We start from the raw sequence: 19,176 nt of genomic DNA on the forward strand, positions 1-19,176 counted from the left end.
AATCAACCCGTCCCAGTAAAAGATTTGCGAGTGAATGTCGAGAAAATCTTCTCGATTTAATATGATCTCATTAAAATATCTTACAAATTTATCTGGAAACTTTCATCTTTCACAATTATTATCAACCATATGAATTCTACATCATCTCATTTCTCATGGGAAAGAAACTTTAGGGAAAATCCATGTAAGGAAATTTTCCGGGAATCTCTGTAAATCAGTTTAATGTAGCAACTTTGTTGAAGATATTCTCTTGTCACATCTTCTCCACCTACAGCTAAATTTATTTATATGTCGAATAATACAATTTATAAAGAGTGCAATTGAGAACCACAGCATTTCTTTATTATTAAAATTTAATACATTGTGTGAAGGTGTTTTACTATAACTTCATACTCTTTCAGTGGAAAAAAACCCCCAGAACAAGTTGCAGTTCACACTTACTTCTAATTTATTAAATTTTATCGTATTCCATCCATGGTATGTAGTATTTCATAGATTTTACCATCTTCTTCCAGGAATTACTACATTTTTTCTTTTCATTTCCCCTCTTCTTCGGAATTATTAAAAAGGTCTATACTATGTATGTGGTATCATTTGGTATATTTTATGTGCTTCACCCCTTCGGAACACATCATTTTAGGTAGATAGGGTTTACGTAGTCATTTCTCTGCACAGGACATTCTCTCAAAATGATAAGGATTCTTTGTGTGACTCTTGGGTCGCATTGCTATAACATTTGGGATCTCTTTGAGAGGAAAATCGAGGACAATTCTTCCTCAAACACACACACAAAATATCAGCTCAATACTCAAAGTATCGTCACACTAGGAGGTAATAAATTAAATAAATTGTATGTATTTAAACGCTATTCGGTAGAGGTACTATAGATATATACCTAAATTCATGGCAATAGGAAAGTCATCGTCTCGGAATGTTAATTTGTGAACTCGTCCATCAGGACATCCACCATTAACTGCTGAGTGAATAAATTAATATTATCCTTTCCGCCCACTCTCGCCGTCCTACAACTACCCAGTGTTACATGGAATCACAATGTTCAGTATTCTGTCCAGAAGGCAGGACAGAAATTTCTCATTATTGGTCGACACCCCAGTCCGTTCCCATTTCGCTCCGTTCTCATGAATTTTTCATTAGAGTAAAAGAAAATCAACAGTACAGCTCGAAGAAGCCTTTTTTCTCCTATTAAGGAGGATACCCAGCTCCTTTGCGGCTCAATTCAAATCACTCTCCAGCAACCGTGTCTTCTCGATCTCTGGGACAAAATGATTCTTCTCCTACTCGACTACGGAATTTTCTCACAATGTTCCTGACCATCTCTCTCAGGAGACTCTTCTCGCCTCTTTGGATCAATTCTTATCAATTTTTCGTCATCCTACCTACAAGTATTTTTCACTTTTTTTCGTGTTTCTTTAAGTACGATATAAAAATATAGCACCTAATTTATCTCATGCAAACTCTATTTTTTGCTTTGAGCTTCTCCCACTCATATTTGATTCTCTCTAACCCGCCGAACAAACAACAAAATATCTTTTTGGATTACCGCAGTATTCTTTCACGTCTGTCCATGTATCGAGTGTGAGTTTAACCTTGTTGTGAATCCAGTGCCCATCTCACACAAGAATTTCTCGCAACCTCACCAAATTGGTGTCTCTGTACTTTGTCATGTCGAGCTGCTGCGCTGGTTGATTCTTCTTCGTCTGCGTGTGCCACGTGAGTATCTGACAGACGGAGAGAATTACATCAGGATGTGAACCAGATGAAAGGAAATTGTTGAATTTTATTCTTTTGTATAACTCTGTCATACATACTTCAGTACATCCGGAAGCGAGGAGTTCAATTTCCGAATTATCCAGAGGATGGAGACTCTTTAGAAAGCCATCTTCTTCGTAACCTGGCTTGAAGGGCATCTCCGCTTTGGGGCGACTCAAGAGAAACTTCACACTCACGGCAAATCCCGCCATGTCCACAGCATACTTCCTGCCTCCAATCCAGCCGTCATAGAATCCAGCGAAGCTTCCATTTCGCACTATTGGACTGCTCACGCCGAACTTCGTGATGAGCCCCACTGGCCACATAGACACCTTCCTCGTGTGGCGGATCTGTTGCAAATACTTGTGAGTGTCGAAAGTTGAGGATTGCGGGGGAAAAACTACTGAAATGTACCTGCTCGAAGAGAGTCACGTCGTACGTGTTGTCATCATCGGCAAAGTAGAAGACTCCCTCAGTTGCATTAGCACGAATCCATTTGAGGCCACGATTTCTATTAGAAACGCCACGAGGTTTCACCTTGTTCTTCCGGAACTTTTCAGGCATAGCAGCTGCAACATGACAAGGAAACCCAATTTAAAATTATGCTCTTTTCCCTGTCCTTTCCGGCTCCTCACCGCCCTCCGAATAGCCCTAGCGTACTTATTAATTTTCCTCGCTCGCAAGCCAGAGAAACTTTTCATGAATTTTCTCCCTTCTTTGCATGTGATTTAACTACAATAGCAAAGAATATGAATTGGTCTTAAAGAGGAATGCCTGCCACGGCTCAATTTACCACCAATCCCCCCCCCCCAACCTAATCTAATGGAAACTTTTCCGCCTCTTGGAAGCACTCTATTTGCACGTTATTTAGTTCAGGCTACGCTGCATCCATTCCTCAATTAGTGTCACAAATTAACAAGAACGAGTTTAAATTAGTCTGGAGATAGTTGAGCAAATTAATTCAGGACTTGGATGAATTTCAACAACGGGAGAAAAGTTATTATTTATTCCCGTAGGTATTACTTTCCACATATTGCCACTTTCTTCGGGTTTATTGGAGAAATCCGTAAAATCCAATTGTGCACTACCGTTTGATTGATTCTTTGCCCTCCCCAATTGACTTTAGGTCATATTTTTGCAATTACATCCACTCATTCTAAACCACTTCGGGCAAGTGTAATTACATTTGTAGCCTGGCCACCAGACAAGCTGATCATTGTGTTTTAATTAAAGGAATTTCATCAGCTTTATCCATCTCCTCGTGAACCCACTGTGGAACTGAGGGCACTTCACAGCAGCCGAATTGCAGTGCAACGGAAGAAAAGAGATTTTACGAAGTGGGACTCACCAACTAAATGCACAAATGGCACTCCAATGTGCTCCAGGAGCTTCGTTACGAGCACTGTGGCATGTTCGGCGTCCTCGATGACCAGCCAGAGTAAATTAGGCACATGCTTCAGTGTGTATCCCAGGCGGGTGAGTTCGGCTAATTGTTCCGGTCGCCGGAAAGTTGGTGTGATTATGTACAGTGGTGGAAACGGTGGTTTCGCCTGGTGACAATGGGACAGAGGAGAAATCGTTAATCATCATGGAATGTCGTGAATCTCTCCACAGAATCGCATGGATCATTTACCGAGATTGCCACCGGAGGATTTGTCGTTGTGGACACATCAAAATCACTGGCTTTCTGCCCGTCCGCCTCCTGATGGAGTGGCTGCGAAATGAGGCGTGCCCGAGACAACTGATACTGGTACAGGAATATGCAGGCCGTCGAGAGGCATATCATCAGGTACATTTTGGTGAATGTTCTCATCTTGCCGCTGTCGTTGGACTCAACTTTTTGATACATTGGAACGTCGTCTGAAGCCTTGACTGTACGCCTGAAATTGATCACCAACATGTTAATACATATTGATACACTTATTGACATTTACATCAGAAACAACTCGACTTTAAACACAATGTGACTCACATTTAAGGTGCTCATTGAGACAACTCTAGCGTGTCCTCAACAAAATGAGTTTACGTCGATTTTTGCCTGAATTCCGCACTGGATGGCATCCTAGATTGAGGCGGAAAAGCTGTGGGCAACAAACGGAAACTCTTATTAGACAAAGATATTCATGGCTTTAAGCAGGGATATAAATTTTAGCAGTGGATTAGAGCTTGATGGGCTTGATTTTTATAGCAGCTCTCACATCACTGCATAAGGCAAGCTAAGGCTAGCAACATTGCCCTGGTTACCCAAAATAATTGAATTCCAGCGCATTGCCAGTTCACAGTGTCTTTATATTTATGTATGTTTAAACTTTCCACTGCATCCTGTGAGGATTTATAATGTGTTCCTCCAAGAAACAAAAGCCGAGTTGAGGACACGAAAGACTTCTCTACGGCAAATTTATTGTGCCATGTCGAGAAAACTTTCCATACACGGGAATCACCGCCAATGCTGACGAGATGTGCCAGTGAATTCAAATATGTACACCCAGTTCTCGAGATAACAATTCATTAAGAACAATTTTGTAATTTTCAACATCCGCAATTCTCACATATTCAAATCTCCGCATCTATAAATAAACACTGGTGAGCCCAATGGAAGACACACTCCAAGACGAGTTGAACTAGTTCTTCACACAATTGTTCATGATTCCTCTGAATTGCAAAAATATTAGTTTGTCCCTAATTCCAGCATTAGGTCACATTTATTGCCGTCAATCTCCACAGTCTGCCCATGAATTGCAGTGCAGTCCAGCAGGGGAACTTTCAGTCACTAATCCAACATTACTTCACAAGCAGGGAGCTCCATGTTATCAGGAAATATGTCACGCATTCTAAAGCGTGCATGAGGAGGGTGAATGCAATCAATTGACTTTTCCATCGTCGTGCTTCATTATTAAATACGTGAAAGTGTTTTTATTTCCATACAGAAATTATTTATTGCTTCATTTCAGCATTTTGTGTGAAATGACACAGTCCTATTCTCCATTTCTCAATTTTTTTCGTTGACAATTGAAATGTTTGTGTATCATGTTTTTCATACAGCAAGAAAATAACTTCAAAATCACTATGAAATTAATATTGAATTGAAGCAAGTTAGTTACGAGTTTCAATTAGATTCGTTTTAATAATGTGAAATCTTAATTTGCATAGCTGTTGACCAAAATATTTGTTAAAAATATTGATTGCAATTCAATGTTGATAAAGAGTCTGAATAAATAAATCCAGCAGTGGAAAAATTAAAATAAGCAATTAGAAATTTGGCCAAAGTGTATAATTATCATGAAAATATTGTACTGTAAATGCTGCAAATTACATATTTATATGGCAAATATTGCTCTAAGATTAATTTGCACTCGTCAGTGCAAATATACTAACCAAACATTAATTTATTGCTAAGCAAATGGCATAAATGCGAAATGAATTAAACACGAACATGTAATTCCAAAGTGTTTCATGCTACATATGTTTATTGACAAACTTCTCAGGCAGAATGTTAATATCGTATATTTTTTCTCAAATACACATGAAACTTTTTATCAAGTTTGCCGTAATTGAATTTTATTGCATCTCCGTTACCGAGAAATATTGTCTGAGTGTTGTAAAATTCATACCAAACTCGTGCACGGAAGGCTTTTTAATTGAGAACAGTGAATTGGGAAATATGTCATAAATATTTTATTAAATTCACTCTCTTTCAGTCAATTTTTTTGTAGCTCTTTGCACTTAAGAGTCTATTTCGACGAGGGCGAGAAGAAGTGGTAAAAGTTGTGATAATTTTATAAATCATAAAGTTTATAGCCACACCCTCAATTTATTGGGTGAAATTGATTTTTTTTATGGAAATTCATCGTGTTTGTAGATTAATTTGTGTGTCTGATTTTTCCACACATTCACAAGTCGATACCATGGGCATGGTTATCGCATTGACAGGATGTTCTTCCGTTTTTCGAGACACTGCCACATCTCACAGTGATAACAACAGTCGAGTGAGTGGGACGATTTTCACACACTAGCCAAATCTCTGCATGTTCGACCAAGATCATCACGCAGACTGTCTGAGTCGCCTGCTTGCTAACGACAAAGGGGAATTATTAAATTTGGAGGAAATTGTTTAACTTTGACTATTGACCCTGGAGAGACGGTCTAATGTTGGCTAATTGAAATTAGCGCACGACTAAGAGGCCAAATTATAGGAGGTACGCTTGATATTCAAATTGAACCTAATTAGAGCACAAGAGGAGAGCTTTGATCAGTCAAGGGATGAGTAGAATGAGAAGATGAAAGCAGTTTCCTCCCGAAGACTCAATATACGTGCACACATTTATTTCACAAAAGTATAATTGAATTACATTTCCATTCTCTCACCCACTTCGGCGCCTCTCAGATCCTGTCAATATCTCTCCCTGTTGGACTATTTGCATAATTTACAATTTTTCCACAACAGAGAAATACATATATACAGATGGCACAATCATTCCATAAAGTTGCCAAGGAAAACTTTTTATTCTTTATTATTATGTTGCATAAATTCATAACTTTTTTTTCCTTTCGCCATGAATGCGAATTCCGGATCGTCTCTATAATCTCACATTTTTCTTCTGAATCGCTTCTGTTTTTTTTCTCCCATATAGACGCGATTTCCCTCTCCCTCTTCACCGCCACCCGCAGCAGAAAAGTCTGGGAAAGTCACAACAAATTTACCCCAACATGCAACTTTCACACCCTCGTTCCTGGCAGGGAAGTGACGAAGAGATGTCGACTTTTTCTGCGCTTCTGTGCAGACTGTCTCACGGGAATTCTTTCCACTCACGGGGCATGGTTCCGCATCCTGCGGAATTTTCCACCCATTTAATCCCACCACAATTCACTAGGAAGTGAGTAGAATTGACACTTCCGCCGCGTATCACTGATCTCCACAGAGGGTCTCGCTATTACTGTCTATCTATGCATCGCTGCCTCTGCACAAGATGATGCCATTCGCAGATTGAATCGCAATTCAATTATTTCGTCTGCAGCCACAGACCACAAACTTGACGCACTCGTTATCTGCAAGAATCCTGATAGACTTGGGCAGATTGTGTGTCGGACGAGCATGAATAATTCAGTTATTGCCTCCCATCCGAACATCCCTCAGTGGTCGATAGGCTTTACCCACTGGAAGCAGTCAAGGCATGAAGACTGACGAGATTTGATCTACATATGCATTTCGTAGTAGTTCAAGAGTAAACTTGGAAAATTCAGAATAAAACTTTTCCCTGAACAAAGTTGATGCCGCAAACACAGGAATGTATTTAGGGCCAAACCCGCCAGGCTTGTAATTCTGTGATAACCATAAATTGTACACTACACTCTTGCATTGAACTTCCCTTGTATGGAAACATCATTGCGTTAGGCAACATATCAAGAAGGATCTTTTCTCGGCACAATGCTCCTGTCATTTTCTCATAAAAGAAATTCCACGATGGAGCTTTCCGCCTGACTTACGAGCGAGATCTGGAAAAATCAATTGAGATGCTGCATCAGCTTCCCATCACTCCATATCGATGGGCTGACCCTGGAACTGATACTGACATTCAGTAGAAGTATTGAATATTTAACCAGCAACCCTGAACGACGTTCGCTCTCAGTCTGACAGTTTCTGTTTATTTTTCATTTCACTCCCATGAATGAAAATATGTCTCTCCTGATTATTTTTTGTCGCCCTCCGCCAAAGCTTCTGTCTCACATGATGGAAAGTAGGTCAAAGAACCACTCCTACGATATGGATGGAAATTGCAGCTTTTTCACATTCAACTTTTCTATTTCCACCCCGGCATCCGTTCTATCTTATGCCTCTTACCCATTCCCACGTTGTCAAGTGTGGCGAGAGAGTGCTTTCAAATACGAGCACACGCTTCGGTGGGCGAAAAAATGGGAAATATCTCATTGCTCAGCGAGATTGAGGCTTGTTGGCAGACGCTTTCGCTACATTAAAGCTCAGAGCGTTGTACTAAATGCCACAGCTGAATTAATTATGAATCTACATCGTTATTGATCATGTTCCCTTCTATTCATCTTGATGTTCAGCATTCAATAAAGCAATTACCCCCTCCTGGTAATTATTATTACAATTCGATTCATGTTCTTCTCACCCTTTGGCACCTTCTTTCTCATCCCTCGTCTATTATTTAGCATTCTACTCCACTCCATTCCGTAAACATGCTCAACACTGCCTGGATATTGCATTCATATTTCATCGTGAAGTAATTGTTCGATTTCTGTTCAGCAGAAATCACGCATCTAGGGAAAGGTCATTGCTTTGCTGAGCTCCAAAACACTATACAGCTCCTTCCTGCACTCTCACATACACTATCCGAAAGGATAAGACTCTGAGTTATTGAGTTATTTTCTCAAACAAATAGGGTAAACCTGAAATTTGAGCAAATTTGCGTAGATACTCCTCCGGGTGGACGAATGGTTGGGGCAAATAAATTGAATTTTCCATCCAACCGTCCATTCGTTCTTACTAGAGTTGGTATATAGAATGTACCTACTAAGTGTATAGAAAGAGAATGAGTTAGTGGGAAGTTTAGCCTGTGGATGGACGCAAATAGATTGACATGAGTTAAGGAGGTTCCACCAATTCACTTTGGTGAAATGTGGAATTCCAATGCCTTCCTCTTGTTGAAATACCTCAGCTTCCTGGAAAATCACAACACTGCTTCTGGGAATTCTTGCATTGTTCCGTATTTGATGCTTTTAATGTTTCCATGACAGAGCAAAAATAAATCTTTGCCTCTCTACGTCTTGTTTAGTCAATCAGCTTCAATTTGGCGATGAAGTGTGAATATTTTAGGCCTTTCCACATTATGTAGGTATAGAAATTCGATGATTAACTTCAAATATTTCTTCAAGCTTTTGATCTTTTTCTGTCTGTATTTACAACACCTGTACATTATCACTCTGTTCTATAATGATCTGAATTTACACAAAGGTTCATTTACAGGATATACATGTCTACAATATAAAGGAGAAATCTGTCGAGTAATATATTTGAGATAACAGAGAAAATTGGTAAAACACCTGACAAAATACGACCCAAATTCATTTTTCATGCTGATCGATATGAGGTGCCCAGAGTCACAAAATTTCCCCAAATGAGTTCAAACTGTTGATTCATGATTGAAATGGGGCATAAATGCTTTTGTCATCGAAAGGTCAAAAGAGAGAGAAAATACATCAATCCATATGTAAATCAGCGCTTAAACTACTGTCCGTTCGATCACTCATTTATTTATCCGTACTCATTACTGAGCATTTGTGTGTGAAATTGCCAATTTAGATTAAATATTTCAGACAGTAGAAGAATGATGGCCATTCCAAAGTGTACTCATTCAAGGTTGAAAGTAAGACATTCTTGCGATTCGCTCTACAGTGCCAAGTGGTTTATCAATTATTCACAGATTCACCACAATTTGCGTCGTTCCATGAATAAGTTATGTATACTGAAATCTTAAATGATTTAAGACAATGGCGAATAATTCAAACATTCCTCAACTCGGAGTTCCAAATTTTCTTATCGCGATTTCAGATTTCACAATATAAAATAGTAAAACACGCGAATTAAAAGCAAAGATTCTAAATGCTGTGATAACACAGAAATTATTTTACCGAAAAAAGTCGTTTTATATAAACATTCAGCTACAAAGGGAATGAAATATATGTTGATATATGCATAACACAAAGTATGAGGCTATTTTTCATAAGCTAGCTGTGAGAAGTCGTTTCCTTCTAGGTAATTGCATTAATCAGAATTGAATATTTCCCAAAATCACATGAGCATCCTAAAGGATTTTCCGAACATGAAGACTATTTTGCCGTCGACAAAGTCCTCTTAAATCCTATAGCAGAGATTCTATCTTGGAATACGAATGAAAGGAGAGCTTTTGGTGAATAGTGAAGCCTTGCAGTTGAATCGATTGGGAGTTTTTGCGAGTGTCTTCTTCCTTGCATTCTGGCTTTCAGGACCTCTTCCTTGACATTCTGCCATGTCATCGAAGAAGCAACAGTATATTGTAATCTTGGCATGGAATATATTAAAGTCAGCCACTCATCCTGAGATACATTTGCCGAGAATAGATGCAGATGATGAATATTTTCCTCATACAAGCGACATTTTCGCCAACATTTTGAAACACGGCGAATATGCCCTGAATTTATTACAAAGACTCCTTCAGTCATTTCCAGCGCTAACGAACTACCTTCGGAAGCATTTGAGCTTAAAATGATACCACGGAACTTATAACTTGTACTCCTTTTGCTGGTCCGACTATCATACTCATCCAGCTCCACATTCTGCCAAAGAAGAGTCTTTGCATGAATATTTAAGGAGCATCTTGGGTAAATATTTGATAAATGAATGTGAACACAGTGTAACTTTTTGCCCGTCTTGGATGAAAAGTCACACATTTCTCACCGTGACTTAAGAGCATCTTTATCAACAACTCCATATCCCTGAAAGTTTACCTTTGAGACCATCCATGAACATTTAATTTATCAAAATTTTTCACGTCATGTGCACTGCTGTGCACAAAAATTGTAAATCACATCTCTGACTCGACATAGAGGGTAATTTATTGCTGATGTTTGAAAATTTCAAATATGATTTATGGATTGAGTGACACATTTGATCTCAATTCCAAATTGAATAGCAGAACCTCAAGTCTACTCTGACTTGTCAAAGAATTGCAAAGGACGTATTTCAATGAGAAGAGACACATTGATTAAATCTGATTGGTCACTCTTATTAATTTCCTCGAAAGACAAGTGAAAAAATTCACACATTCACTGTTGTTTTCTGCATGAATAGTTATGACTAATGTGAGAAATGACACATAGTCGTGTCAAAAATATAAATCCGAATATCATCACGAAAGTGAAGGAAAACTACTATCTTTGAATTCTTATGTTATGGTAAAATGTAACAAAGGAAGCAGTTCTACGAAATTGTGAAGCATTTCACATTGGAAAATGAATCTTTTAAGGTTCAATTGAATCACATCATCATCAATAAAATCGTTATAATATTCTGCAGTTAGTAAAATCCTTGTTCTCACAAAGTTAAGAAATCCCTCTTTAGCTGACGCATGTAGTTTCTTGTCGTGTTTTAAACCAAATTGATTCACTTCGTTGGGAGAGACGACGTTGTAATAACAATCTATTCCACTTTTTTCAGTTTCTCTAGAACATTGAACTACCATAGTAATCTTTTCTCACACATATTCAATTGATGCAACTGGTTGCTTTCTAATGATTTTCCTACGCTCATAGGAGTTTTTCAATGGCGGTTTTCTATGCATATCACTGTTGATGATCAATATGTTTAGTAAGGTGCTAAGAAAATTGAATTTATAGTCTATTTTAGAAGCTTCGGCAAATTTCACCCTATAGCGCGCTCATGCAGAATTCATACAATAAACAGTTAATCACTTCATGTTCGCGACTTTGGATTCTACCACTTCACGAAAGCACGTGTTGAAATAGGCTACCCCTCGAGGGACGTTGTTAGTGAAGAAAAGTAAATGTTTACAGTGTAAAGAAGCAGCAAAGTCGCTACCTAATTGCGATATTCCGGAATATGATGTAGGCGGTAAAACACACTCGAAACGGATAAAAATATCCGCGAATCAACCCTCAAGATAAATCATCCGACGACACGGCTCAATTTTCAATGATTTTCAACCGAAATAATCATGGTCTTTATTTCAATTTGATGGCTTACAGTGTAGAGTCACTTGCGAGAGCGGTTCGGTTTGCGTGGGCTTGAATCGATTTGCATGAGATTAATTACGTGATAATGCCATAGGAAATTATCTTTGATTATTGCTATCAATTATTGCATGGCGTATTTTCCCAATTATGTGGTAAATATACGGCACAACCTCTCCACGAGAATATGTTTAGCGATACGAAAATAGCATACATATCTCGACAAATGAATGAATCACACTCAGGTGAATGAGATGCGCGCTCTGTAAAAACGGGAAAGACGCTTTAGTGAAATATAAAACCCATTTAGAAATATTTTAATTAAAATTTCTCAATGCATTCTTTTTCATAAAAAGTACAACTTGTAGCCTCTGCGGTGCTACATAGCCACAATGTACGGATATGGCGAGGGAGATCCTTGGAAAGCACCGCAGTGGAAGTTCATGCAAATTTTACAGCTCCGACGGAATGGAAAAAGTCTCTTTTGGGGTCAATCGTGTATAGTATAATGTGTATATTAATTGATTTATATGATGCGGGAAAGTATAACGGGGAAGCAAAATATTTATGAAAATAACATTGGAGTAATTGAGGTGTATATGACTGACGAAAATTGCCCTATCGCTCTCCCCACGATGGCCACTGGAAATATGCTTTTTATTTGAAAATTGTTTTAGGGCACGCTAATTGATTTTTTATGCACAGCCATTAAGTACCGAGAATGTTTCAATTGGTAGCTGGAATAAAAGCTTTTAGCAATGGAATGACACATTTCAAGAGCTTATACATATAATCTCTTTTCCCGAGATTTCCAGTACACAAACTCAAATTAGCAATTATTAGAAGACTCTTATGAGGACTGAACCATTGAAAATTCCCTTATAAAATGTTTCCCTCTAATTCCATTGGGGATAATCCTCATAGCATTTCTAAGAAAATTTATCCGAAAGAATTCCTTCTACCCAAACAGGGACTTTTTTCTCCTATTCTCCCAGAGGATGAAATAACTTCTGCGGCATTACATTTGAAATTCAGAATATTTTCAACTCTTTTTCGGGGAATATTCGCTGTGAAAATACATTTATGCTCCTTTCCGAAGTGGAACACAATTTTGACTTGCAAAATTTGCTGAAAAACTCTTGATGGAAATTTACGTGAATATTTGATTGGATGTCACTGAATGTGACGATGAAGTGTTCGAATGGAAAAAGAACAAAATGTTTCTCCATTTTTTTCACCTAATATTTGTTTACAGTATGTATGTTACTTTTAGGGAAGAAATTTTTCATCTGTCTGCTTCTGTTGATGTGATTTCCAATAAAAGGTCAAGAGTCACTTGGGCGTAAATGTCCTCAAAGGGCATTTCATGGTGGAGTGAAGGCAAAGTATAACTTTTTAATGTGTTTAACCATTTTGAAGGTTTGAGTGAAGCTATACAAAACTTTTCTGACTTCTTGGTGTCAAGAGTTTAAGGTGAAATCCATTATCCATTCTCCAGGAACACCCTTTTCCGTATGGAGAGGATTTTTAAAATATTGCCTCTTTAATGAAGCTTTAATGCGGAAAGATTGATTTAGCATAGAAGAAATAACAAAGCGTTTATGGACAAATATTTCAACTTTCCTTTTTGAGTGAAGACTAAACTTTCATTTCAATTAAAATTTCATCCAGATAAATAAATTCTAACACACAATATTTGAAACATGAGGGGTACAATGATGGGAATTCGAAATATGAATGTGCAAATGGAATTGGCAAAATTCAGCAATTTCGCACATACTTCACACAAATGCACATGATAATGGAGGAAGATGGGTAAAGTTGCGCTAGAAGAGCGACCACATTTATCGTCGGCATTTTGATTAAATGGGGAAATGGCAAAGATTATTACGAGAGATCCCTGTGTATCATCATCATCAAGTGTGGAAATGTTCTCAGTTGTGGCAATTTTGTATTCTTTCTAGAAACTTCGGAACACTGTAAAATGCCTCCACAATTGCTACGTGAGTGGAAAATACATTCCAACCATGGGTAAATTCACAACTCTCTCATTCCATATCTTCTTAGAAATTATTCATTGGTTCGCCTAGGAAATTTCACCGAGCACTCGTCACAGCCAAGTCTTCCGCTCAATTTTTGTGCGGTGAAAAATGCAACATCTCTCGAAGTTTGTACATTTTCCCGGGGCCAACATATCTCACTACGGAAGATACACTAAACAGTTGAGCACATAAACTGTATATAAATACGTAATATCTTCCCATAACATTTTCTGTGGTTGTTTGTCAAACAAATAGTCAACCACAACGTTACGAGAGACATCAGGCAAATCGAACGTCTCGGATTGTGAAGTGAAACTGAAATTCATCAATCGCCAGGATGATGCTTTGAAGGATTTTTTGTCGCGCTGGAAACGCGAATATTGGAGAGAAATCATTTTTACTTTCAGAAAGAGAGAGAGAGATTTTCTAGGGATATTTGGAGAGAGAGAGCCAAATAATAGTGGGAAATACCGCAGTCTGGACAAAACAATTCGCTTGCCAATATTTGACAAAGAAAGAAATGTATTTGCTATGCAGATAAAAGCAAAGTTGTCTGTTTTCAGAGCCATTATATTGGGTGGTTGAGAAGTTATTTTGTTGTTATTCCAGCGAGTCTTTAAATGAAAAGGAAGCAATTCAGTTGCCCAGACCAGAATGTGGGTGGCAGTTCACAAGTCATTTACCAACATTACGCATGAGGTCACATTGAATTCCTTACATTTGCTAGGGTTAATAAAAATAACATACTTTCCTTTGTACAAAGTTTCGCCTTGAACCTCACTCAAACATCGATAAAGAAAGAATGCCGAAAGAGTTAGGTGGAAAAGTCATGTGAACGTAGTTTTTCTTCATATCCCTGCCCAATAGCTGTACAATATGACATCATTAATTATGATTTTATCAATTCTTATTTACACCACATCCACCCACACTCAAGTGAATGTTTATGGGTGTTTCGTGGCGAGAAAGTCCATATAAATAATTCAGCTTTTATGCTGTACAATCAGACAAGGCGTCATAGAGGACAATATATTGTGAAATTTATGCGCCACAGCATTTTCATTTCCCCCCACAGCCTTTCCGGAAGGGTTCTTGCGAGGTCGCATTCAATATTGGCAAGAGAGCATGCAAAATTGGATTGCATTGATAAATCATAAGGAGAATGGCTAAGACTCAATCCCGCCTTCCCAAATGACCTCATTGTAGTGCCCATGACATTTATATTAAATTTTCCCCTCAAAATAAATATATCCCTAATCAATTGAACCAATTGAAACTTTATGTGAGGTAAAAACACAATTTGTTGAACTTCAAAAGCGATTATCTTATCAATCAATTGAAGTTTTTCGAAGACACATCACAAATTTAATCTAACACTTCAAGCAATTCCTCAAATTATTGCTTCACACTCAAAATTAAAGTGACTCAACAAAGATACTCATTACAAATGTATCCGTACGACAGAAATTCATATCTCTCAATGTTAAGAGCTTATGAGATAGTGATAAAATATTTATTGCGCCCATATGTCACAAGCACTGTAATCTTCTCAACAAAATCCCAATGAATTGAAACTATACCATTGTTACTACCTGAATTTACATTCCATTCAGAATGTACAAAGCATGGTCACAATAAAATGAAACGTTTTATAATATTTATAAATCCCTAATTAAAATAACATCTTTCAATCGCTCCAGGTTATCGCGCTAATATATTTTTTCCGTTATCGTACAATGAATAAATCATTACCAAATATGCAATCAGACATATATCGCAGTTCCCTTTTGCATACAAATTTTTTTGTAATGGTACACGAGGGTTACAAATCATTATTCAATCAAGTATTTGGGCCATTTACTCAGTGTATTGCAATATACTCTCTGCCATAAATAGTGTATACGCATATGATTGAATATATATATATATATATATATATATATATATATATATATATTGCAGTGGCTTTTACATCAGATACACGCGTCCAATTACAATGAATGGGTCAAATAGGTGGTGCAGAAACAAATAAGTCAAAGGGTTCAAAAGGATTGCAATTGGAATTTTAATTGCAAATAGGTATTCAATTCAATTTATTTTTAACAAGCCCCACTTTTATTTAAAAATAACTCTAGCCACGATATCGAATGGCATTTCCAAATTCTCAATAGCATTATTTTACGCACGTGCTCCACTTTGTGTATATTGGAAAATCAGACACGAAAATATGCAGTGAATTTTGTATGCGAAATGTAAATCCTCCGAATATTTATTTCTTATCACATTCCTATGAGTAGAATATGAAATTAAAAAAAAACATAAAACACAAAAAAAGTAACGTAAAGGTTGAGTATTACATTTTATAAATTTATTACTTGTTGTAACAAGAAATAAACATTTCGTAATGTAACGAATATAATGTTTAAATTTGCTACAGAAACGCAAATGTATATTTTTTAAGTAGAGAGAAGAAGCAAAAATACACAGTATACTGAGATATCGCATAAAATTTTGTGTGAATGGAAAAGTTTTCAGAAAATTAACAAATTTCTCTGAGATATTTTATATGTGGTTACTTAACACATTTGAAATTCAAGAATTCGGCCTATAGCATTCTCCTTTGAAAATGGAAAGAACACAGTGAAAATGAGTAGCATTTCAATCACATTTAACACTCTTAATCATCGAGCAACACGGAGTGTTGAATCGTCACGCAAAAATACCCGTGGAGACGGTCGTTTAATTAGCAGGGTCCAAGAAGAGACAAACACTAGAACAAATTAAATGAATTCTCAAGTACGCAGTGCAGGCGAAGCACCAGAGTATCTTCACGTGGCATTGTGGATTAACTTAGCAGCTTACCGGGCTCTAACGTGTTGAGGTGCTCACCGAAGAGAGGGTTACATCACCAATGATGTGAGGATGGAATTATAATTGGCATATTGCACTCGAGAGCCAACAAACATGCCCAACATTTGTTAGCACTTGAGTGCATTTCAAACTCATCATTAGTACATCGAGAGTGAAGAATCACTCTGCATGATGGGAGTACAAACAAATGAGCGCTCACAGGCATCAGTGGCAGATGTTGCAAGAATAGTCCTTGAACTCTGCCATGGGAGAAAACCACCACATACAGTCAAACTCTCGCTCAACATCCATAAATTCCCAACAAGGCTTCTCATCTCGCTGCCACATTTCTTTTTTCTTCTTCTACCACAGCGGAAAAATACCAACAATTGGAGCCTCCCCGCTCACAGTTTGAGACCCTTCAGCACACACATCGCAAGATTGTGTGAAAGAAGTTGAAGCATGAGATGGTTTCGTGTTACACTGAAAATATGCCATTTTCACCCCTTTTTCCCGACGAGGGGTTTCTTTGCAACCCCTTCACTCCCGCATTGTGTTGGGGAAACAAGGCTTATGGACTGAGGTGTACACTGGGGGTGAGCTGCTTTAGGTATAATCGCCTGAGCCGCCCACAGGGAGTAGAGTTCAACCCTTCAACAGTTTATATAGGAATACGGTTCAAAACAAGGAACGTACAAGTGAAATTAAATGTGTACACTGCAGGCTATTACGAGAGCCGGCAGGAGTGCAGATTAGATCATATTGTGAAATGTGTTAAGGGATGTTGAAATCAATTGTTGAATATCATGACACATTATATACATTCACTGTATGAAATGAGTACTTAAGACTTTTACAATCACCTTCAAATTTTCTTAAAAAAAAACAGTCAATAATCATCTAAACATCTTCCATGAATCTAGGCTTGGCTTAACCATTATCTTTATTTGGGCACTTACACTAATTCCATATTGATCAATATGGTGACTTGGAATTTTGTGACATATCTTCACAATTTTTGCGATCCAGATATATGTAGATAGACAATTCTTTCGAAGACTACCCGAAGCCCATCGAGCATTTTTAATTTTTTTTTACTCAATACATAAATAAATAAAGTTCAGAAACGACAAACATGTACATTCCAGTGAATTTTCCCAGGTGGTTCTCCCACCTTGGCCGATAGAGAAGGGTCAAAGCCAGAGGACGTGTGTCCGCACTGGACACGCCATCTGCAACTCTTTGAGCATTTTCCCTCTTCCTGTGCATGTGTGCGACCCCTGCTGGAGTGTTTGTGAGTTCGATTAATGCGCCAACGGACTGACTTCCTGTTTGTCGACGAGGAACAGCATTTGAGCGCGAACACCGAAAAGCAGGGGTTTGGCTGAAGGACACCAAAAGGGATGTGTATAAATTGCAAACCGAACGGAGAGCGCCGTATGCAAAAAAAACCACCCTGTCTGCAACCCTTTCGGGAGTACAGCATTCACCAGACCCAGACAATACACATGTGAATTTGCGCCGCTGACAGAGACGAGAGGAGATTATATTGGCCGATAATGAAACATTTGTGGGCAATTCGTCATGAGTTGGTGGAAAAATACACGGCAAAGAAGCTTGTATATCGATGCGATATCACGTGAAATTCGTAAGTCTTATCTCGACATTTGTGGACATTAATCTCACCGGGGAATCTTACTATTGCTCACCTACCGAGGCTCATGGAGAAAGCACCTCAAGAAAATTCTCAATGGGACTAAACACTGAACGAACATATACATTTCGTATCGATAGCTCACGACATGTGAACACAAAAGACATGGTGATTATGAAATAGAGCAAAAGATAGCACAATTGCCAGAGAAAAATTATACGTCCCATCTGGTAAATTAACCATTTGGCCTAGCCTCTTATCGCTCTCTCAGTGAGTGTTGCGAGGGAGTAAAAAGAACATAGAAAACTTTAGATAAACCATTCTCTTTACCTTGGCTGGCTGGTTGTCGCCTCTTCATTCTATTCCGGTGCTATATCTTAAAGTCTCAAACTTCAAGTCAATCTGCTGTGTCCGGAAACTATCAGCACAGAGGAATGCTTGCAGATAAGGAAAATCCCCCGTGGGAGCCACCAAATTTCACACAACACTCAAAATCACCAAATCGGATTTTCACTCAGAAACTGCCAAGAGGTCTAAGCGTCTGCAACGTGCCTCATTTCTTTCACCCGGACACAGTCCCATGGGAGGCGGAATGGGATTAAGGGCTAGAGTGAAAGCCACCACCGGGGTATTAGGGAACCGCACACATCGTCCGTCAAATTAGTGGGCAACTCTAGGATCAAACGCAGGGCGGAAAGGCGTTTTTCCGAATTATGTACACCTCTCGCCGGTGCTTCCAAGTCTGCCCTGTGCGTCAACACGTTTATTTATCTACTTTGTGCAAAAACACTACGACTCTGTGGCGGTGAAAAGTGATGGAAAAAGGTCCTCTAACTAACAGAAAGCAACACGAACGCGATAAAAATCCATGATATCCGGAGGAAAGTCACAGCACGACTGAAGTCTCTGCTTGTGTTCAAACTGAAGCGGGAATATATGGAGGGGCGTCCGTATCGGTATGCGTGCTGGTGCTGGTGTGCGTGCTTGGGGCTCCGTCAGCCGGGGAGTTGGCGCGCTCTGGAGTTGCGCCACAGTCACAATCTGACCCCATGTTTCCTCAAAGCTCTTCCGCAACAACCCCTCTCGCGATGATGATGACGGAAAGTGCGTCAC

General features: G+C 38.5%; 1 protein-coding gene across 2 annotated transcripts; it reads right to left on the minus strand.

Moving 5' to 3' along the window:
* Positions 1–29: 29 nt before the first annotated feature.
* LOC132260366 (galactosylgalactosylxylosylprotein 3-beta-glucuronosyltransferase P) lies at positions 30–18,956 on the minus strand. 2 transcript variants are annotated; one of them, XM_059758429.1, is made up of 7 exons: positions 18,394–18,956; positions 3,743–3,851; positions 3,404–3,650; positions 3,119–3,320; positions 2,185–2,339; positions 1,830–2,120; positions 30–1,739 (listed from the first exon to the last, which is right to left on the minus strand). In XM_059758429.1, coding segments are annotated over exons 2-7 (1,005 nt in total). In that variant the 5' UTR covers positions 3,745–3,851; positions 18,394–18,956; the 3' UTR covers positions 30–1,631. The 2 variants fall into 2 exon arrangements, with proteins under 2 accessions (XP_059614412.1, XP_059614422.1); XM_059758439.1 differs by lacking the exon at positions 3,743–3,851.
* Between the last annotated feature and the right edge of the window lie 220 nt (positions 18,957–19,176).

Source organism: Phlebotomus argentipes, unplaced genomic scaffold (genome assembly GCF_947086385.1).
Source record: "Phlebotomus argentipes unplaced genomic scaffold, Phlebotomus argentipes genome assembly contig_6, whole genome shotgun sequence".
In the NCBI taxonomy this organism is placed as follows: domain Eukaryota; kingdom Metazoa; phylum Arthropoda; class Insecta; order Diptera; family Psychodidae; genus Phlebotomus; species Phlebotomus argentipes.

Excerpts from the sequence above, each read along its gene's own strand:
- LOC132260366 (XM_059758429.1), bottom strand. Across the intron at positions 2,340-3,118 it reads GCCATTTGTGCATTTAGTTG|CTGCTATGCCTGAAAAGTTC; the intron begins GTGAGTCCCACT and ends GTCATGTTGCAG. Across the intron at positions 2,121-2,184 it reads ACGTGACTCTCTTCGAGCAG|ATCCGCCACACGAGGAAGGT; the intron begins GTACATTTCAGT and ends TATTTGCAACAG.